This window comes from Sarcophilus harrisii, chromosome 4 (assembly GCF_902635505.1).
Source record: "Sarcophilus harrisii chromosome 4, mSarHar1.11, whole genome shotgun sequence".
NCBI classification, from domain to species: domain Eukaryota; kingdom Metazoa; phylum Chordata; class Mammalia; order Dasyuromorphia; family Dasyuridae; genus Sarcophilus; species Sarcophilus harrisii.
Genome location: NC_045429.1, coordinates 33,327,847 through 33,351,210, shown reverse-complemented (window position 1 = coordinate 33,351,210; position 23,364 = coordinate 33,327,847). Strand labels below are relative to the sequence as shown.

The 23,364-nt window shown below is 32.7% G+C and overlaps 1 protein-coding gene across 5 annotated transcripts in view; it reads right to left on the bottom strand.

The window, feature by feature from the left end:
• ZNF644 (zinc finger protein 644) overlaps positions 1–23,364 on the bottom strand; it is a 110,239-nt gene that overhangs the window by 11,216 nt on the left and 75,659 nt on the right. For 3 of the 5 annotated variants that reach the window (XM_031969339.1, XM_031969341.1, XM_031969340.1), the window contains exons 4-5: positions 5,272–5,374; positions 2,144–4,254 (exon numbers count right to left, since the gene is read on the bottom strand). In XM_031969339.1, coding sequence (XP_031825199.1) covers positions 4,062–4,254; positions 5,272–5,374 — 296 coding nt within the window. In that variant the 3' untranslated portion in view covers positions 2,144–4,061. Of the gene's footprint in view, positions 1–2,143; positions 4,255–5,271; positions 5,375–23,364 lie in introns of those variants that run through there. The other 2 variants (XR_004234301.1, XR_004234302.1) reach the window with 1 other exon arrangement.

The window sequence follows — 23,364 nt, the reverse complement described above, 5'->3', positions numbered from 1 at the left end:
TAACAACCCAAGGAGTTAGAAAAAAGTGAATGACAAATGTCCTTTGTGCAATCTCTGGTGTGTAGAAGTGGATGCACCGTCCAACACAACAAATATATTGATAGAAAAGGCAGATGGACAGTTAAGTGGCCCCAAAGTTTAACAAGAGGAAGAAAATAAGGCCGCCCAAGCTGTTCCCTAAAACAAACAAAAAAAAAGGGTATGTATAAATGGAAAAATTAAAGAATAGGGAATAACAAATGAAGGAATCTGACAATGGTTAAGAATGTGAAACTATAAGAAGACTGTCACAAATATTCAGTTCAGAATAACTTATCCACTTAAACAGTGTTCAGAAGATAAATAATATTGTTCAACTTTCTTAAGTAAAAAAGCAGAGGTAAATTGTTTTTTGTTTTTTGTTTTTTTCCTTAGGAGACTAATGTGGTAAATCTGTGATTTCAAAATTTCCATTTGGTAAGTGAGTAGAGCATGGATGACAAAGGCAGAGATTTGAGGCAGCAAGATCAGTTTGCAGCCAGTCAGGCAGGAGACAAGCCTGAAATAGGAAGATAGCCATAAGAGAAAGGGGATAAAATATGTGTGTGTGTGTGTGTGTGTGTGTGTGTGTGTGTGTGTGAGAGAGAGAGAGAGAGAGAGAGAGAGAGAGAGACAAAGAGAGAGAGAGAGAGAGACAGAGAGAGAGACACAGAGAGACAGAGAGACAGAGATTTCTTGGAGTGGAAGTTTTAATTCTAATGCAATATCAAGAAAGGTAAATTCACTATTTGACATAGACATGCTTTGGGAGTTTCTCTTTTTGTAATCAATGCTGAAAAAGTCAAATTTTCTCAATATTACTGAAAATCACAATGATACATTAAATGATAAAAGTGGGTATTTTGGGCCTAAGGTGCAATATGTTAGAGGCAAATGATTATATACTATAGTCCATAGTCTGTGAACGATACCAGGTGCTGGAGGTTAGGGGGGAAGGGAGGGAAGTAAAAACAAACCAAAAAAAAAAAAAAAAGGTGGGGGAAGGAAGGGGACAAAATAATTCCACTTTTCCAACAAATCTGAACTTTCACATTTCTGTTGAGGACACCATCAATCTCAGCAGTCACCTAAGTTTTCAACCTCAGAGTCGTACTCAATTTATCCTTCTCTATTCTGCCTCACAGAAATCGATTACCAAGTCTTTGATTTTACCTCCACAATATCTCTCACATTTATCCCCCTTTCTTTTACTCCTATGGCCATCACCTTTTTCTGAAATCACAGATTTAACCACATTATTCTGTTAAGGAAATAACACTATTCTGTCTCTAGAGAGGGATAAAAACAAACTCCTCTGTAAGACCTTTCAAAATCTGATAGTACCTTTACTCATATTGCTTCTACCGTACATGTGGCTTTCTTGCATATGTCACATCCCACCTCTATTTTTCACACTACTATATAAACTGCTTGTCTCTCATTCCTAAAATGTGTTCCTTCTTAACTTGCACCATGCAGGGAATCCCTAACTCAGCTTAAATACCACTTGCTTCCTATATGTGATCTAACCAGATTTCCTGAGCTGCTAATAGTCCTATACCAAGCATCACTTTGTAAATATTCATTTCCTAAATTTTGTGAAAATGGGTAAAGATATGAGGAAAGAGATGACCTTCGAGGTTCCTTCCAGCTCCAAATTTATGCAAAGACCCTCAGTGTCAGAGACAAGTAGGGATTTGTGGTTACTCCTGACACCAAGTCCAGCACTCTTCCCACTGTGCTACCAAGTTTCTCCAAAGGAAAACTGACCACAACCACATAGGTCTAGGAATCAAGTGATTGTACAAATTTAGAAGTCATTTGTCAACATCTCCACTAGAAGACAAATTATGAAAATGTGCTTTATTTTTCACAGATACTTAAATTCTGGTACAGCTAAACATCTTCTTAATGGTTTTCTTTTTTATCCTATGTAAATATCATAATAAAAGATAGTTTATTTTTAAATTCTCTATCTACTGCCCTAATTTTATCATGTCTATGTAAGTATTTATTTCTGATATAAAGTCTATCTAAGTGTTTATTTCTGAACCTGAAGAAATAATTTGAGATGAAATGATCCCATAAAATACAGGTTAATTCTTTTTTTTTTTTTTAAAGCAACCTTAAAGAAAGGAAAGCAAAAGTTCTGGTTTTCAGGCTTCACTTGGAAAGCAACAAAATCAAAAACCCATAGCATGTTAGTATGAAAAGGAACAGTCCAAACTTCTCATATTATAGGTAAGGAAGCTGATGCTATGTCAGTTTTAGATTATAGAGAGAAATAAAAGTCATCTTTTCAATCAATAAAGACGTTGCCTGTGTTATTTTATAATCATCAATGCAATGTTCTTCCAGAACAATGGTGAACGATAAAAAATTTATTTCTTTTAGAATAAGTGAATATCTAATTTAAATCAAGAAAATATCAAATGAACTGATTTACACTACTGAAAATAAGAAATGCTTCAAATTATAGACATTTATATTTCTTTAAACTTTTTTATTTAGAGATTTTTCTGGTAAGGAGATATACCATAAGAAAGCAATTTCACTGGCAGTGAGGTATGTATATACTCTACCAAAATACACCTCATTTTAACTGCTTTATTTACAAATAAAGAAAGTATCAATGCATATCCTTGGTCTAACTACAGTATTAGCCATCCTACATGAACAAAATGAAATTGTATTTGAATACAAAAACTTGTATTTAAAAAAAAAATCTGATTTACTGAAGAAAATTAAACCACTTTTGGAGACTTTGTAAATAAACATTTACAATTTATCATGACCAAGACATCTGCACCATATGTTCTATCCTCACAGCACATTTATTTCAGTAACTCCATAATGGCGGTCCTTAGCAAGAGCATAGTGTTACACAATTTTCGTACATATAATTACATCCAAAACAAGTTCTAAAATTTAAGTTGTAAACATTCTCTTCATATGTAGAAACATATCAATTGATGTACTAAATTTTGCTGAAATGATCAAATTTGGAACAAATTATAAATGAAGAAAGCTATTCTAAATGGTGTAGTGAGCATCATTTATTATTAGTAGTACATTTCTACAGTGTTAAATAAAGTAGTAAAGAGGCAAAACCGTCTCGTAAGCAAGTCAAATTTTAAGTAAAACATCAAAAAAGAAACAAGTCTGTTAACAAAAGGATGTCTTGCAATAAAGAGTTAGATTTCAATCTATTATGATACAAAAATGTAAAGGGTAAATAGCATCTTTGTTGACAAAGTAGGAGGTAGCATGGATGCACCACTTTATTGTCTGAGAAATGCAACTGGAGTAAAGAATATTTCCTTACCACAAATAATTTCCAGTACTATGTACATATTTCTTTTAGAAATATTTGTTTAAACAAATCTCCCTCCACTTTTAGTACAAAAAAAAAAAAAAAAAAAAAAAAAAAAAAAAAAAACCTTTTCATGTGATTTTTTTTTTTAAAAAAACACTTACACATCTAAATAGAATAGTACTCATTGCCCTATTTGAGTGAACAGTCTCTTGAACTATTAAGTACATGATATTTAATGCCCTAAATTGAGTGAATTTAGTTAGCAGTTTCTGGTATTGTACAAAACACTACATACATACAAACAAAATATAATATCTTATTTTACTATGCAAGTCTCTTTTGGGGGAAAAACAGAGCCTTGATTCTGGTAACACTGCAGAGAACATAATTTTTCAATAAAGTCTGTCTCTAAGTACCCATGTGCAACAATTGATAAATGGCTGCTTACGCGTAATGATCTTGTTATTGATATTGGACATAGTTAACTGACAAAAACTTAGTAAACCTTAAAAACACATCTTCCACCCTATATAAAATATAAAGACTACTTACTGTAACTGCTTTAAAGTACTCAATTTGCTCTGATGTCACTGTAATTCACTTTCCCCGTTTTCCTGCTTTTAGAATTTATAAACAGATAATTTAATGTAGCAATTTTAAAAAAAAATGACACAGTATTTCAAATTTACATCCAATTCAAATTTGTTATTCAAAAGGTTTCCTTGTTCTATGATGCTGCTTCTGCCATCAATAAAGAAAATGAAGTTTCAGTAATAGAAGCAGGCTTTTTAAGTAGTGGTGGGACTTCTACCATGCCTGCTCCTGTCCGGGGAAGGTTAGCGTTCACAATATGTCGCTGTAAGTGCTTGATCCAGTCTTCCTGAACAGACAGTGGTCCTCGAAAGACCAGGCCACAAAACCTGTATGTACAAGATATTCAAAACAATCTCATCAATAATATAATTAACTTTAGTTAAGGTCAGGTTTGATTAAACCAAAGAATATATAATGAACCAGAACAGCATTAAGAGGGCGTTAATTAAATAAAATGGTTTTTCCAGTTTCAGAAGACATAAGTTAGTTTAAAAAAATTTAAATCCCTGAAGGAAATTACTCTAAAAAGATATGGTAGGTATACAAATATGAAAGATGTACACATCATAGGCCACCCCGCTCCCAAAGGAAATTATAATGTCATGAGGAAGGGATGACAAATAATGAAACAAAGGAAGATTTAAGATGCATAAGGATAATTTGAATGAGACATTACTTTTGAAATGGGTATAGGGGAAAAGATTTTCTAACTATTTTAAGTCTAAATTTTAGCATGCCAGACTTCTGAAAAATAAATATTCCAGACAATGGTCAATGACCATTCTGAACTGTTCATAAAGAAATGTGAGGACAGAACCTCAATACATGCCCAATAAAATAAGGATTTCAATAACCATTCTCAAGAGTTCTTGCCTTCCATCATCATCAGGAGGCAGGATTACATAGGAAAGGGTATTCAAAAAAATCTGGTAGATAAAAATGTTTCCATTATCTTCTACTAGATTTTGGAATACAGTTCAAAAAATGTAAATATAGCTTTAACAATATTCTAAATGAATAGTTTCTCAGAAATAGATAATATTACAAAATGTAGAAGACAGTACAATTTATATCTCTGATGCCCTATATTTCAAAATAATATAGATTGAGGATTTAGAATTAGAAATGTCGTCAAGTATGTTCTGAAATCAAATCACCCAAATTACTGACAAATTATAAAAAACAAAGTTTTTTTTTCTTGCTTGCTTTTTCAACTCAGAAACATCATATATTGTCCTTATTAACTCTTGATACCTTTCTTTCAAAACAATTTTTCCCTTCAAAATAAAAATTTTAATCTATGTTAAAAAAAAATTTTTAAACTGTTAAAGCAAAAAGCATACCTGCATCTCAGAATGTAAATATCATCAGCACCATGAGGTAATGGCAATACTTTTTTCTTACTTCCAGATCTTGATCTTGATTTCTTTTGCTTACTATCTATGGCTTTAAAAAAAAAAAAAAAAAAAAAAAAAAAAAGGAGAGAAAAAGACTCACTACTCCAGATATTTAAAAAGCAACTATTATTATAGTTGGTTCTATATATAATGATAAAAGTTTGTATTTAGTTCCTCCTCCTAGAAAACCAAAACCACATTACTGATTCTATATTAATATAATTATTTTTTTTAAAAACCCACCCAAACCTTGTAGTTTTGCATTTTTTAAGACATTTCCACATGAAGATTATTCATACCAGCAATTTACTGCATAAAAACTCGTATAATAATTTTTTTAAATAACTATCAGTAGTGAGTTATTTATTTGGATTATTATCACAGTAAGATTAATTCTTTTATGACTAATTATATATAATTCTGATGTCCAACTGTTTTCTTCTTTCTAAGAAAAATTATCAACATTGGATAATAAACCATTAAGACTGAACTGGATTATTATTACATTCTATCACAACTTTAAATGAAAATTTAAATAAATTTTCAAAATGTAAATAAAAAAGGGTAATTAATTTGAATTCCACATCATAATTATAAGTTAGTTGTTTACACATGATACCCTAGTTCTACATGGGGACAGAGAGAAGGAAAAGGAGATAGCAGGAGCTTATTTTTCATGTTCTAACAGCTGTTCCTTTGTAGTTTTTAAGACAAAAATAAGTTATAAAATACAATTTAATTTTATTAAGAAATCAAGATTTAACATGAGGAGGAAGGCAAGAGGAAGGAAGGAAGAGGAAGAATTAGTTCTTAACTTAAAATTAAAGCATGATATATGAAGAAACAGAAAATAAACTTTCAATATAATCTAACTAGTAGCTATGTTTTTTATTACTACTTTTGACAGCATTTTTTTATCAGCAAATCAGACAGGGAAATACATATCAGTAAAATAGCATTACTTAGTACTGCTAGATTTAGCAAAGTAGTTCCCATGAGTCAAAGTAGTGAGGGTTGGAACATTTATTTATTAAGCACCTACTATGTGCAAGGTACTGGGTCCAAAAATATCCAAAAAATGGGGGGAGTGGGATCCTCATTTCCAAGTAGCTTATATTATATTAGCACAGATGGTATGCTTATCAAATTTACAGATGCCACAAAGCTGAGAGAGATAGTTAACCATCTGTATGACAAAGTCAATATCTCAAAATATCTTGACAGGGTAATCAAAGAAGATGAAAATAGGCAGGGAGAAATGTACGTCTTTTATTTGGTTTCCAAAAGAAACAAGATTATAAAAAAGGGGGTTCATATTGTAAAGTGGCAGGGGGGAAATTAATGAGGTTTTGGGCTACATTAAGAAAGCAAAGCTTCTAGGAATAAAAAGAGACAATGTTTCTGTATACTGGCAATATTATATTCATTTCTGGGGACATCAATTTAAAAAAGACACACGGGGGGGGGGGAGTACTAAAAGTCAATTAGTAGAGTAAGATGGAAAATCATAAGTCTAGGTCATGAAAAGTCCAAGGAACTGGAGTGTTTAATCAAGAAGAGAAGCTTGAAATGGATGGTTGGGAGTGCTACAAAATTAGCAATGTTTAAATTTCTGAAAGGCTATCATGTGGAAAAAAATATTTGATTTATTCTGTTTGGCCCTATTAAGTAGAACCAGGAAAAAGAAGTAGAAATTCAGAGGATGATAGACTGAAGAACTCTCAGACAGCATAACTAATCACATCATTTTAAACACGGAGAAACTGAGGCCTAGATAGGGGAAGTGATTGAAGCTGGATTCGAATGTAGGTTTTCCTAATTCTAGGTCCAGGTCCAGCACTCTGTTCCCCACACCAGTATTGTTAAACTCAAACAGAAAAGGATCCTAGCTTAAATACTGATTTAGAAAATCACATATTAAAACATTTTCTATGTGGTATTCTTATTTGTTAAATATTTCCCAATTATATATATGTGGAGTGTTATACTTCTACCCTTCATCACACTACTTCTCAAGTGCAGAGAGTCAAATTTAGATTTTATGGTAAGGGAAATTTCTGAACAAATACCAGGGTTCAAAAGCAGGATGGGAGTGATGGGTTCCCCTTTAATGGAAATCTTCAAACAGAAGCCAGATGACCTTTATTATATAAAACTATAAAAGGGACTCCCTTGTGTACAGGGAGTTGTATTGTGTTCTCAAGAGCCATCAAATTTCTGATGTTTGGTCCATCTGAAGAGGAAGATCTTTATAATAATTAATCTTAGAATCAATGAGACCTGATATTTTTGCCAAGTGTTTTACAAACATGACCATTTGAGCTTCCCAACAAATTCTTACTTGCAGGTTCTTATCCCACTTTTACAGAAAAGGGAACTAAGGATTAAAGGGATGTTGAATGATGGCTTAGAAAAATCCAATGAACAAAACAGCTGCTTTAAAGTATGATTGGCCAAATGCAAAAGGAGGTAAAAAAAAGTTAACCAAAGAAAATAATTCCCTAAAAATTAGAACTGAATAAATTGAAGTGAATGACCCAATGAGACATCAAGAATCAGTCAAACAAAACCAAAAAATTTTAAAAATAGAAGAAAATGTAAAATACCTCACTGGAAAAACAACTGGCCTGGAAAACAGATCCAGGAGAGACAATGTAAGAAATATTGGACTACCTGAAAACGATGATGAAAAAAAGCCTGGATAACATCTTTCAAGAAATCATCAAGGATAAGTGCCCTGATGTCCTAGAACCAGAGGGTAAAATAAGCCATTGAGAGAATCCACCAATCATCTCCTGAGACTCCAAAAGGAAAACTCCAAGGAATACTGTAGCTAAATTCCAGAATTGTCAGATAAGGAAAAAAATATTACAATCAGCCAGGACAAAAAATATATTATTGAGGAGCCACAATCAGGTTTATCCAAGATCTAGCAGCTTCCACTTTAAAGGATCAAAGGGCCTGGAATATGATATTCTGGAAGGCAAAGTCCAAACTCAGCAAAGAATCAACTATCCAGCAAAACTAAGCACTATCTTTCTGGGGGAAAGATGGACCTTCAATGAAATAACAGAATTTCAATTATTTTTTGATGAAAAGTTCAGAGCTGAACAGAAAATTTGATCTTCAAAACAATTGACAGCATGGTAAAAGAGAAACCAAAAATACTCAAGAAAATTATCACCTTAAAAAATAAAACTGGCCAAATGGTAAAGAGGGCACAAAAATCCACTGAAGGAAAGAACATCTTAAAAAGCAGAATTGGTCAAATAGAAAAAGAGGTACATACAAGAGCTCACTGAAGAAAACAATTCCTTAAACACTAGAATTGGGCAAGTAGAAACTAATTCATCAAAACAAAAACTAAACAAATTCAGAAGAATGAAAAAAAGAAAATGTGGAATATTTCATCAGAAAAACAAGTGACACTGAGGAAAGGTTATTCACAACCACTGATCTACATGAAAGCCATAATTTCTAAAAGGACCTAAATACCATATTTCAAAAAAAATTCATAAAGGAAAACAGCTCCAACATCTTAGATCCAGAAGGTAACATGAAAACTGAAAGAATTCAGAGATCATTCTCTGATATTATAACCAAATTCCAGAGCTCACAAATCAAATCAGCAAAAAACAAACAAACAAACAAACAAACAAAAAAAAAAAAAAAAAAACAATTCAAATATTGTGGAGCCACAGTCAAGGTCACAAAAAGATATAGCAGATTTCACATTATGGGAGCAAAGGATTTGGAATATATTCTAGAAGGCAAAGGAGCTAGGATTACAACCAAAAATAATCTGCACAGTGTGAGAAATGAATATTTTTCTTGTATTAGGACCAATTCTACTTCCTCATCCAGCAACCAACCAATGTGGGAAATCTCTCTTAAGAGGTTTACCCAAACAAAGATTTAATTACACAGTAAAAGAAATTCTAAGTTTATGCTACCGGTGTATTCCTGCTCCCTGTGTTTTCTCAGACAAATATGGGGAAATGTTATTCGCATTATTAAGATCTGAGTGACCTAAGTTTTGTACTCCCAACACAGCCTATATCTCCAACTTAGTTAACCAATCAGAATTAAGGAGGCACCCTTCAAAGGACATGTAAACTGTGACCCAACTACCATTAAAAATCTCTGGTCTAAGAAATTGTTAAATGACCATTCTTTCATTAATAACTTGCTGGGCTTATTGACAAAATGATTAAATTACCTAGAAATGATACCTATTGAACCTTTTTAAAGTCACATCAACAAAAGTGATTATAATCATTTAGAGGAAAAATGGATATTTAACAAAACTGAGAACTTTCAAGCATTCCTAATGAAAAGACCAGAAATACATAGAAATTCTAATATTTAAACACAAGACTCAAAAGAAGTGTAAAAAAATTTAACATCAAAGAATAAACATAAGAGATTCAATAAAATTGAACTGTTTTTACATTCCTGCATGGAAAGATGATACAATTAACTTAAGAACCTTATCATTGTTAGGATATTTAAAAAAGGAATCTAGATAGAAAAGAGTGTGAGTCAATACATTCCTGCATGGAAAGATGATACAATTAACTCAAGAACTTTATCATTGTTAGGATATTTAAAAAAGGAATCTAGATAGAAAAGAGTGTGAGTCAATTATGTTGGGATGATTTTTTATTATTATTAATAACTTTTTATTGGTAGTACATATGCATGGGTAATTTTTTACAACATTATCCCCTTGCACTCACTTCTGTTCGAACTTTTCCCTTCCCTCCCTTCACCCCCTCCCCTAGATGGCAGGCAGTTTCATATATGTTAAATATGTTATAGTATATTCTAGATACAATATATGTGTGCAGAACCGAACGTTCTCTTGTTGCACAGGAAGAATTGGATTCAGAAGGTAAAAATAACCTGGAAAGAAAAACAAAAATGCAAACAGTTTACACTCATTTCCCAGCGTTCCTTCTCTGGGTGTGGCTGATTCTATTCATCATTGATCAATTGGAACTGAATCAGATCTTCTCTTTGTTAAAGAAATCCACTTCCATCAGAATACATCTACATACAGTATTGTTGTTGAAGTACATAATGATCTCCTGGTTCTGCTCATTTCACTCAGCATCAGTTCATGTGAGTCTCTCCAAGCCTCTCTGTATTCATCCTGCTGGTCATTTCTTACAGAATAATATTCCATAACATTCATATACCACAATTTACCCAACCATTCTCCAACTGATGGGCATCCATTCATTTTCCAGTTTTTGGCCACTATAAACAGGGCTGCCACATGGCACATACAGGTGTCCCCCCTTTCCCTTCTTTAGTATCTCCTTGGGGTATAAGTTCAGTAGTAGCACTGCTGGATCAAAGAGTATGCACAGTTTGATAACTTTTTGGGCATAATTCCAGATTGCTCTCCAGAATGGTTGGATTCATTCACAACTCTACCAACAATGCATCAACGTCCCAGTTTTCCCTTATCCCCTCCAACATTCATCATTATTTTCATCTTAGCCAATCTGACAGGTGTGTAATGGTATCTCAGAGTTGTCTTAATTTGCATTTCTCTGATCAATAGTGATTTGGAACACTCTTTCATATGAATGAAAATAGTTTCAATTTCATCATCTGAAAATTGTCTGTTCCTATCCTTTGACCATTTATCAAATGGAGAATAGCTTGATTTCTTATAGAGTCAATTCTCTATATATTTTGGAAATGAGGCCTTTATCAGGACCGTTAAATGTAAAAATGTTTTCCCAGTTTGTTGCTTCCCTTCTAATCTTGTTGGCATTAGTTTTGTTTGTACAATGGCTTTTTAATTTGATATAATCAAAATTTTCTATTTTGTGATCAATAATGATCTCTAGTTCTTCTTGGTCAAAAATTCCTTTGTCTTCCACAAGTCTGAGAGGTAAACTATCCTATGTTCCTCTAATTTATTTATAATCTCGTTCTTTATGCATAAATCATGGACCCATTTTGATCTTATCTTGGTGTATGGTGTTGTGTTGGTCCTGTTGGGAAGATTAAAATGGGAAGGGGAGTAGTGGGGAGAGGGGATGAGAAAGATGCATTGGGAGGAGAAGGAAAGAGAGAGATAGAACCAGCGAGATTTTCTCACATAAAAGAAACACACAAGGAAGAAGTTTTATAGTGGAGGAAGAAATGAGAGGTAAGGGATTTGCATGCAATGTGTGCATCCCACTCATTATTCCAAGAGGGAAAACACACATACACAGTCTGTCACCTCCCCATCACTCCATTGTCTGTGTTCTCTAAATCATTGTTGATAAGAGAAATATAAATTAAAATAACTTGAGGTTATCAGAAATGACAAATGCTGAAGGGGATAAGGGAAAATAAATATACTTACAAAATGTTAGCAGAGTAGTGAACTGATCCAATTGTTCTGGAAAACAATTTAGAATTATGCCAAAAAGGATGTAAAACTGTGCCTACCTTTTGACCCAGAAATATCACTATTTCATCTATACCATGTATTTATGGCAACTTTTTGTGGTGGCAAAGAACTGGAAATTAAGTGAATGCCCATCAGTTAGAAAATGGTTAAAGTTGTAATATATGATTGTGATGGAATACTATTGTGTTGTAGGAAATGATGAAGGGGTGCTTTCAGAAAAACATGGCAAGATCTATAAAGGATACCAAGTGAAGTAAGAAGTGGAAGATTTTGTTACACATTAAAAGAACAAAGTTGTAATGATGATCAACTATGAAAGACTTGGCTACTCTGATTAATGTAATGTTCCAAGACAATTCCAAAGCATTCATGATGAAAAAATATTATAAAGCTGCCAGAGAGAAAAATTGATGAACTTAGTGCAAAATGACATATTTTTCTCATTTTTATCTTGCAGTTTTGAAAAATACAGCTAATAAGGAAATATGTCCCATGATTTTTTTACATGTAAAATTGATATATAACGCTTGCCTTCTCAGTGAGTAAGGGAAGAGGTGGGAGGAAGGGAAAAAATTAGAACTCAAAATTTTAAAAGGAAAAAAAATGGCAAAAATAATGAAACTAGAATTTTAAGAGGAAAAAAAAAAAGAATATTCCAGTGCAGTGCTGTGAAAATCTCCAGATTCTCCTCCTATTATTTAGTTACCCTCTTCTAAGTTCCTATAACCTAATCTCCTATTCAATCAAAATTATGGTAATTGAACATGCCTCTTCCTTTCTTAATCAGTTTCAGTGCCTAACTTTATAGTCTCTCTCCTCCCTAACTCTTGTCATCTGACTCAGGGACTATAACATAGATATTGATACTCCCTTAAAAACCAAACTCAACCAGTCAATAAGACCCTTTAATTTTGCCATCTTCCAGAAATGCAGTCTCCATGTTCATTCCTGTGAAATCTCCTTATCTGAGCACAATTTATGTACTGTCTTTTCATTTCTTCTGCCTTCCATCACCCAATCTGGGAAGCTCTTCATCTCCACTGACCTCCAATCCTTTTAGGCCTTAGTTCTCTCCCACATCATCACACAGTATTAGCCATACTTTCTTCCTTTCTCCATGGTGTGAGCCCTTAGTGAACCACTTACACTCTACATTTTTCTAATGAATCTTCTGTCCATTTTATTACCAATTGTGTTGTCAAAGCTTCAGCCCATCTGCTGTCTGCTCAATTCTTCAGACTGGATTCCCTACAAATTTACATCACATTACTTCAATTATGTCCTCACTTGGAAATGCTCCAACACTTCCCTAACTAAATCACCATCTTACTATCCTCTTCATAGACATTCTTCCAAACCTTTTCATTTGCTTGAAATCTTATATGGCTCCCAATGAGCTCTCCCCCACACCCCCAATTTCAGCTACAAGTTTCCTGAGGGCATTTGCAGAAACCTGCCTTTTATAAAGCCTTCAGCTACTATCTCCTCCTTCATGCCTATTTCAGTGACAAGGTGATCATTCTCCTTCCCTCTACTTGTATAAATTGTCCTTTTTTATCTCTTACGTCCCTTGTGTCATCCCTATTCTTAAGTACTTATCTTCAAGGTTTCCCTGTCTACACACTCCTTCCCTACTGCCTATGATCATGCCCTGGTCTCTTCTATACTGAAAAATCCCTGAAGATTTCATATTACTTTGTGTCTCTTCTGACTTTTTGTGTCTAAACACCTTAAGAGAGTCAATAAAAGATCCCTCTACTAACTCTTCTTTTATTCTCTTAACTCCTGAAAATCTGACTTAAAATATCACCATTCCTCAAAGTACCAGTGATCTTTTAATTGTCAAGTTCAAGGGCCTTTCTCAACCCTCCTCCTTCTTGATCTCTTTAGAGTTTTTGACACTGCTGATTATCTGCTTCTTTTCTTCTCCTACCTTCTAAATGTCTCCTTTGTTGGTACTTCATCTTGGTCATGTTCAATGATGGTATGGGTCTCACAACACACTGTCTGTTGGGTCCTGCTCTTCTCTATATATACTATTTCACTGGAGGATCTCATCAGGTCCCGTGGATTCAATCACTCCCATCTTAATGATTCTCCAATCTATTTATCTAGTCCTAATTTCTCCACTGAACTCCAATCTCCAATTGCCTATTAGGGCATGTACTATAGATGTCTTAATCTCAACATATTCCAAAGTGAATTCATTATTTCTTCCCCTCCAACTTCCCTATTATTACCGAAGGCCCCACCATCTTCCCAGGCTTGCAGGCTTCCAAGCTCATCCTTTATCCAATTTGTTGCCAATGCCTATCACCTTCGCCTTCACAAGAATGTCACCCACTTGGTACGAGCCTTCACCTATTCAGACCTGGACTAATATGACAGTCTGCTGGTTGGGCTTTCTGCCATACATCTCTCCCCACTCCAAAACATTCTCTGTTCAGCCAGTGACTTTTTTTTTTGGGGGGGGGGGGGGGGTGCAGATCCTATCATGTCAACTTCCCAGACAAGAAACTCCAGTGGCTTCCTATTATCTCCAGGCTTAAAAACATTATCTTGCAATTGAAGTTCAAATTCCTTCCCAGCCCCCACTTCCAAAATGTTCTACTGGTCTACTCCAAACTCCAGTCCCTGCCTTCCCACCAGATGTTGTTCAATCTAGTTGACACTGGCCTCCATTCCTTTTCCTTGATCAGATCTCTCCATCCCTCCCTCTCTCTTTCTGCCCCCTGGTTTTCCTCACATTTTAGCCAAAATACTACACTTTAAAGGAAGTCTTTCCCAATCTCTATAAATTTTACTGCCTTCCCTCTAATGATTATTTGCAATTCATCCTGTATAAAGATTATTTTTTATATGTTGCCTCCCTTAGTTTGGAAGCTCCTCAAAAGTATGGATTCTTTTCCCTTTCTTGGTTTTTTCAGTACTTTACACAGTAGCAGGAGCATGATATTAGCAGGAGCTTCTTATTAGCTAAGAAGCAATAAAAAATGAAGAATACTGAGAGACATGGAAAGTTTAATATAAAGTCAACTATGAATAATCAGGAAAATAACAAACTCAATGAAAACACAACATAAATAAAAAAGATTTTTTAAAAATCAAATTGATTGGTGTATAAGTATAACATCCACACCTGACCCCAGAGAAAAGATATATGAATAATCAGGAAAATAACAAACTCAATGAAAACACAACATAAATAAAAAAGATTTTTTAAAAATCAAATTGATTGGTGTATAAGTATAACGTCCACACCTGACCCCAGAGAAAAGATATGAGAAAGCTCATCTCCTGCTTTTTTCCAGGAAGGAGAACCCTGTATATGTGAGATATTTTGCTGACAATATGTTGGTTAATGTTGCTGGATATTTCTTCTAGATGTGTCTAGGTTCCGTTTAGCAAACTAATAGATAAAAACAGACACCAAGTACTGAGAAGAAATGAAACATAATTATTAATACTACACCTTTTATTTTGTGTGTGTGCTCATAATTTATTTGTCAAATAAAATATGGTAAAAAAGATTTTTTTGGTACCTTGGAAAGTTAAGCTGATTTTATTTAGGTAATTAAAATAAAAATGTTAAGGAAAGTTGAAGATTATAAAAGGAAAGATCAGCTTTCTTCTCTTCCCTGTCCACAACTGCAAAGAACACACATTTTAGTTCATTATTATACTAAAAGAGCAGATAGCCATATAAATCTTGTTGTACTGATAAAAAGGATTAGCATAGATTAATAATGGTAAAGAGAATTAGTAGGTGCTAATGTTTGTATCATCCAATCTAGAAATGAACAAAAAACAAAAACTGGCCTCAAATCTTAGTATTTTGGGGGGAAGAAATAAATGTTTTCATATGTTAATTTTGATTTCTATTTCTTACTTTTATCTCACTTTCCATACGTGATATAGCAATAAAAATAATCTTAAAAGCAAATTATGAACTCCTTTTAAAAATAAGTAAGGTAAAAATGATGTAAAATGTAAAGAAAATATGACACCAAAACACTATGCAGTACTCTATCCACTTTGGAAGTTGTCATGATAAAAAAGAACACAGTATGTTATTGTCTTTTTTATATATTAACTGCAACTCTTACAAATACTGACTACACATAGATCATATTTCTAGATAAAAAGTAGTAAGTGGAAATGGGTAGAGAACTTAAAAATAAATATTCTGATAGGAAAATAAAAGCTACTCGCTCTCTCTCTTTATTCTTTTGCTAAAATCACATGTAAGATTCCAGATAAAATATCCTTAATAAAATTTGGCCCATTTTTCAAAATATTGCTTAACTAATTTTTTAAGTTTTTAAAATCAGTCAGGCACTAGACTAATAGGAATACAATGAAAGGAAAAAAACAAGTAATCTACTCTCAAAAAGCTTACTTATTTAAACCTGTAGGCAACATAAAATAATTAAGTACACACAAGATACCTGCTATTAAAGTGGCACAGATAACATAAATGGATTAACAAGTAGAAGGAAGAAGAAACAGACTAATCTTCTTCTATTACAGAGTATATAGAGTCAAGTGTAAAGAAACTAGAAATCTAAGATGGACACCAGGGATGTGAATAACTTTAAATGCCAAACAGAACATTTTATGTTTGATCATGAAGGTAAAAGTTATTAGAGTTTGTGCTTTAGGAAAATGCCTGGCAGGTGATGGGAAAATAGACTAGAATGGGGAGAGACCTGAGATAGAGACATAAGGAGATTACTACAATAATATAACCATGAGGTGATGAGGAACTATACCAGAGTAGAAGCTTGAATTGAAAGAAAGGGGCAAAAGAGGTATTTCTTGATTATCTGGCTCATCAAAAAAGCAATCTCTTCCCCTATATTCTCATTCAAAAGTTTCATGCTTGACTTCTTCCTTTTTTATGAAAATCAGAAGAGAGTAAGAGAAATCTTTCACAACAATGAGAAGGGGAAGGAAGAATTCTTGACAAAATAAAGGACAGATAGACTTACAGTAGATAAAATGAACAACCTTTAGATTTTTAAATCTAAATTATTAACATATAGTTAATATATATAAAAATATAAGTGTTTATATATGTATCCAAATCATAAGAAAATGAAATTCTGAATTGCCAAACTGAAAAATTTTAGAATTATGTTAATTTTTGTGTGATTCATATGTGAGATTTAAGGGGGAAAATGCAAGGCAAAAGTCAGAAAGCATTTATTAAATGTTTACTATGGGTTGTGACAAGTGTGGGAATAAAAAGAAAGGCAAAAACAGACTGTCTTCAAATCAGTCACAATCAAATGAGGAGATAATATTTAAACAAATATGTACAAGACAAAGATAGTCTCAGTGGGAAACCACTATAGTATATTAAAGATGATCTAGAAAAGCTTCCTGAAAAACTTTGGGTTTTAGTCAAGACACTGAAACAAGCTAAGGAAGTCACAAGGTAGAGACAATTCAGTCTTTCCAATGCTTCCTGCTGGAACCTAAGCTCGTTCAAGGTTCAATTCAAACTTTAAGGACAGCAAATGAAAATATATAGTAGGTAAATGGAATGTCGTGTACAAGTTAGATCAATGCAACTGGATTGCAGAGTAGATCCAAGGCAGTAAAGTTTTACACTGGAAAGGAAGAAAGGAGCCACATAAACAAAATAAAACAAAAAAATAGAGTCATCTAAGCATTTTTTAAAATATACAAAAGAATAGAAAGAAGCACAGATAAGCAGAGATAACTTATAAACACCCGTGTTGAATTTATTGTCCTTTTTTTAAAAGCACCCTACACGTAATAGATTGGATATATTAGATTTGATATATAAGATACAACCAAGTTCTTTTTTTATTCTACTTTGTACACTTAAATGTTCTTTGTGGTGAATGTTAACTTAAAAAAAAATGTCCTTAAAGAACACAAACATAACAAAAATTGAAAAGAATGGAAACATGGTTCATCATATATTTGAAGGTAAAAGTCAAATAATTTAACCAGATGTGGCTGATTGTAGTGGCCAAAGTTGAAAGTTGCCATTCATTTTTTATAAATGGCTAATATTTTACTAGCACTTATTTTGTTTCACTTTACTTGTTTGTTTCAAAGGTTATTCTTTCTGTTAAAAGCAAAATCTGAGTCTAAAAAACATTTGATTCAACATGAGAATTACATTTATTACAGCAGTTTTCTCTCTCTCACATACACCCACACCCATCCACCCCCACACATACAGACCCATATATAATCAAAGTATTTTCAATAGAATTGAAAATTGGAAGAATCAATTTAATAACACTGACTTATTAACCTTCTTAAAATATAAAAGCAAAATAGTAAAAATTATCTTGAAGATTAACTGACATTTATATATTGATTTAAGATGTGCCCAGAACTACTTCCCAGGATAGTTGTGAGAATTAAATGAGCTATCTGTAAAGCACTAAAAAAAACAGAGATTCTGGTGTGTAAGTGGGCAAATACTTCCTATATATGGTTCATCATTTGATCCTAACAACATTCTGAAGTAGGTGTTACTATAATTCCATGTTATAGGAAAGAGAGATTGGACTGGTTGTCTGCACACCAAACTGGTAGCGTTGATTTAGCAAAATAATGACAGTGTCACAAATGTCTTAATTAGATCAGGCAATCTAACCTCTCTCTATAACTTTCTTCAATGGTAAAATTTCTTGAATATTACAGTGGAAACAAAAATACTACTTCTCTGAAAACTTCTTGCAAAATCTTACTACTGATATAAGAAGTACAAAACATTTTGAGATACTAAACAGTGTGATACAGATTTAGAGCCAGAAGAAAGCTCAGAAATTTGGTCCCTAAAGCCCTTCATATGCTACACATTCTGAGTCTTCTGATCTTTCAGATCCTAGACTCTTTGTATTTGGCCACATTAAGCACTGTGATTATCATGCTGGAGAAAAATAAGCTTTCAAAAACATCATAAAGATATATGCCTGTATCTCTTATACTACACAATTTTTTCTTAAGTGAAACTGTGACAGGATTGGAAGGAATTTTATAAGCTCCAGAATTGAAATGTGTTCACAAAGCTGCCTTATGTGATTTTTACATGTCATGGAAATTTTATGACTGATGTTGTAAGGAGTTCTGATATTGCTTTGGTCAACCAAAGAAAACATCATTTAGTGAAAACATTATTTAGTCAAGAAATTTTCAAACATGTTCAGAAATGACAAAAATTTCAAACAAAATATTCACTTATTTAAATTTTTAGTATGAACTTCATTTAATATGAACTTATAATAAGTTCATATGAACTTAATGTTATCAATAATTTTTCATCTGTTTTCCCTCTTAAGATCGCCTCTAGGGAAGATAGAGAGCACAATAGAGTGGTGGACCTGGAGTAAGGAAGACTCATCTTCCCAAATTCAAATCTGGCTTCAAACACTTACTAGCTATACGATGCTTTGCAATTTAAATCTATTTGCCTAAGTTTCCTCATGTGTAAAATGAACTGAGGAAAGAAATGGCAAACCATTCTAGTATCTTTGCCAAAAAAAAAAAAAAAAAAAAAAAAAAAAAACCCTATTGGGGTCACGAGGAGTTGAACATATTTAACAAGATTAACTCCAATTTATTATGTGTGCACATGCATATACATATATGTATATATGTGCAATATACGTATTACAATATTATCTTGGCTGTACAGTGTTTCAAGGTACATTGTTTTTGCCATAAGCTCCTTGAAAGTCTTTTTTTGCTTTTCTTTATATCCCCACAACTTAGACTGTATGCTTAAAAAAAATAAGCCAAAAAAGTCTTCTGGCTTATTCAATTATGTGAGAGGGCAGAGAACCCTATTTAATAATTTAATTAAAGTATTATATTATTATATCATATTTATCCTACTATAAAACAGTCTAGAACAAGAGCATTTAAATTAATTGTAATATTCTCTTTGCTTTTTAATTTGCAATTAAATCCTTCCTAATTAAGGAATATTCTGGAGGAAAATGATTTTTTAATAATAAATCCCAATTTAAAATAAAATCTCATTAATTATAGAACCACATGTCTAAATATAAATATTCATATGCTAAAAATACATTTCAATTGCAGGTAAATCAGTTAAGGCTTTAGCAAAACTAGAAATCTATAAAGATTCATAACCTCTACAATTTCTGTCTCCCTTTTTTTTCTGCAGCAAGGCTGGATGTTATGAGCCCTCCCTAGCATTCAATTCCCTCCAGATTTTTCCATCCCTCCTCTCTCTTACTAAAATATAGAAATAACTAAGGAAGTATCATTTGTACTGGATTAATTATACTTTAATCCAATGATTTCTAAATATCTAGCTCCACCAATATTTCTTCAGTCTTAAACCTTTTATTTCTTAAGTGGATCATAGATTTAAAGTTGAAACATACACTGCAGAAAATCTAGTTCAGTCTTCTCCTTTTTAAGATGTAAGAAAATGGATTAACTAGAGAGGCTACATGACCAGCTGCCCATGGTCAAACAGCTATTACCTAACTGGCAGAGTACATTTTGCAACTGAGGTCTTTTAGGTTCTCCATCCAGCATCATTTTCATGATAGCAGTAGAATGAAAGATATAAAATTAAAGACTAGGAGCTAAAAAGAACCTTACAGATGATTTAGTTTAATAACCTAATAAATTTAATCCCCCCACCCCCCACCCCTCAAAAAGAAGCCAAATTCCAAAAAGATTAACTGTCTTACCCAGAGCCTTATAATTAATTAGTGGTAGAACTAAGCCTACCAAATCTCTTGACTAAGTCTAGTACCCTTTCCACTAAAAAACTGACTTTAAAAAATCACAATAAGCCATCCTGTCAAACTAGCCCTAAGGAATATTGAGATTTAATAACTTTTGAGTCATGTCCTCCACATTTTAGGGAAAATGCTTCAATCATTAAAAGAGAAGTATTCACTGACTTCACTTATACCCTAACCCAATACAGATTCTTAAGTTCTTTCTTAGTCTTTTATTAAGTTAAGTTTCTTTTCCCAGAGTTATTTCTCAACTACATCTCAATGTCCCTTAAGAATTCCAAACTACTTTTATATCACAGTAAGAATAAAGAATAAATGTAAGAAACAGTAAGAATCCATTCAGATAAAAACTTCCCCAGAGTGGAGTTTCTAGTTTCTGCTCTTTTATTACTGTAATTTTTTTTTAATACTACTTAAAAGCCTCTCCCCCCTATACTAAAGAAAACATGTAATATTCATCTGAGAACCAAATAAGGTAATGAGGCATAGGAACTAACTTATCTACTTAACAAGAACAAATTACTGAATCTGAGACTTAGGAAAAAGTGTGAAAAGTAGTTAAGTAGAGAAAAATAGTAAGCAATGATTCAAAAAGATAAGAGGAAAAAAACAGAAAAAAGCAAGAAAAGGTAGATTAGTGCTCTTCAATTCTTTGCTTATATAACTTTAAGAAAATAAAATGATTAAACATTATGCATGTATATTTCAATAAAATATATGCATGTGTATCCTGTATTAACATATTATGTATAAGACATATTATAAGACATACATAAAGCATGTATTATAAAACAAGAGAATAAATTTCAAAGGATAAGATAAAGATGAAATGAACAATGTAAACTATATTAATGATACAAAAAAGCTTTCTGATTTCACAAGTATTATTAGTAATGTTTTGGTAAGAACAATTTGAATGCACTTCAAAACCTGTGTGTATATCCTAAAGAATAGGGCAGAAATAAATAGGTCAGGCAGAAGCAGAGAGAAAACTCCTGAAATCCCTACTCTTTCACCTTGTAGAGTCACCTAAACTCTGATCCTTTGATTCCTCAACAAATTACATAACTTCTGAGACCCTGACACCTCTAAATTCAAGATACAATGAAAAATGATTATTGCATTAGCTTAACTGAACTGGGAAGGGGGTGGGGTATGTTAGCCATAATGAGCTCTGGAACAAGTATTTAGAGCTAGCCCATGTTCTTTCAAAAAGGGAAGAGCCTTGAACCTCTCAGTTCCTCTGAATTTAACACCTATTATCACTTTCCTTCAGATTTCTATGTTATACAGATCATTCCCTAAACCTAAAATACAATCTTGTGATGTGAATAGCACAGTTCTGTTGAGAAGTTTCAAAGCTTACAACATTACCAATAAAGAGAATTTAAAAGTCTAGTTGACAAAGTGGTAATTAAAGTGTTTTACCCACAAAACTGTAAAAGGCTCAATACTAAATTAGGCTTCTGATGAAGGCTGGAAGAAAAGGTGGTAAAACACACCACTGAACAGCTGTTAGACACAACATTTTATTCAGGGTATTTTATGTTCATTACTCTAGATGCGCAATCAATAATGGAAGTTAATGATTAAAGTTTTAGGGTTTGGTACTTTTTTTTTGGTTAAATCTTTGTGCTAAATGAAAAACAAGTTAACATTTCAGTTATGACAAAAAAAAAAAGATGATGAAACAATAGGAAACTACTAAATTATCAGACAATCCTTTCTCTACCAAAATACTTTAATTAGTTTCAGCAACTTGATTGTAATATCAAAAAAGAAAAAACAAAATCCCCTTTTTCAGAAAGTAAATTACCTGGGGGTCAATAATCAACTAATAAAGCAAATAATAAAGCAAATATCCGCTATATTGTGGTAAGAGACTATCAAACCTAATTAGATTAAAAGTCTATTAGACAGCAGCCAACTTTTAAAACACAAGGTGTATGTTTACTTGAAGTAACTCAATTTCTGCTCCAGGCAAATAATTCAACATTATATTTTGCAGCAATTCAAGGACTAAATTCTATTATTAGTGACATTCTTTTTAGTACTCCACTTATTGTAACACTTATTAAGCTTACTTTCATTATTACTTTAACTTCTATATGAAATCTAATATATCCAAACTATAATATGGAATAATTTTCACAGCCCAAGTTATGAAAATAAATTCTCCCCCAAAAGTAAGGCTGATTTATCTTTAGTTGCCATTGCCAAAATATACAAAATATTGAAAATAAATTCTCCCCAAAAATAAGGCTGATTTATCTTCAGTTGCCATTTGCCAAAATATACAAAATAATCTGAGGGAAGGAAGAAACAACTAGTGCACATACTAAGCAAGGCCATCTGTTCTATATTACAACACTAATGTAAGATCTAGAACCAAAAATTAATGAAACAGATTTTGATTTTGAAATAGCAAAGCATACCTTAGACATTAACTCATTCAATTTTTAAAAGGTTTATGGGGTTTTTCCTTTGCATAATGGGAACAAAAGGGGATCAATGATGACCTGAATAATATAATCTTGATAATATGAGCAATAATAATGTCACACAAATGTCTTTTGGGCAAAATATTGGTTTTGTACCATTCCCCTACCTTTTCATCCTTAATACCATTCCTTCAACTGTTCAAAGTATTTTAATGCAAGACAAATGTTCTCAAAAAGATTAGGCCCACAAACAGAATTCAATGCTGATGGGCACTAATTTGTTTCAAATATCACAGCAGATAATTATGCTTCATAATTATTCGCTCAGTAGTGCTTTTCAAAAAAGACAGATTTTTATAGAAATGGGGGTCCTTTTTATTCTACATATTCTAGCAAACATTTATAAATT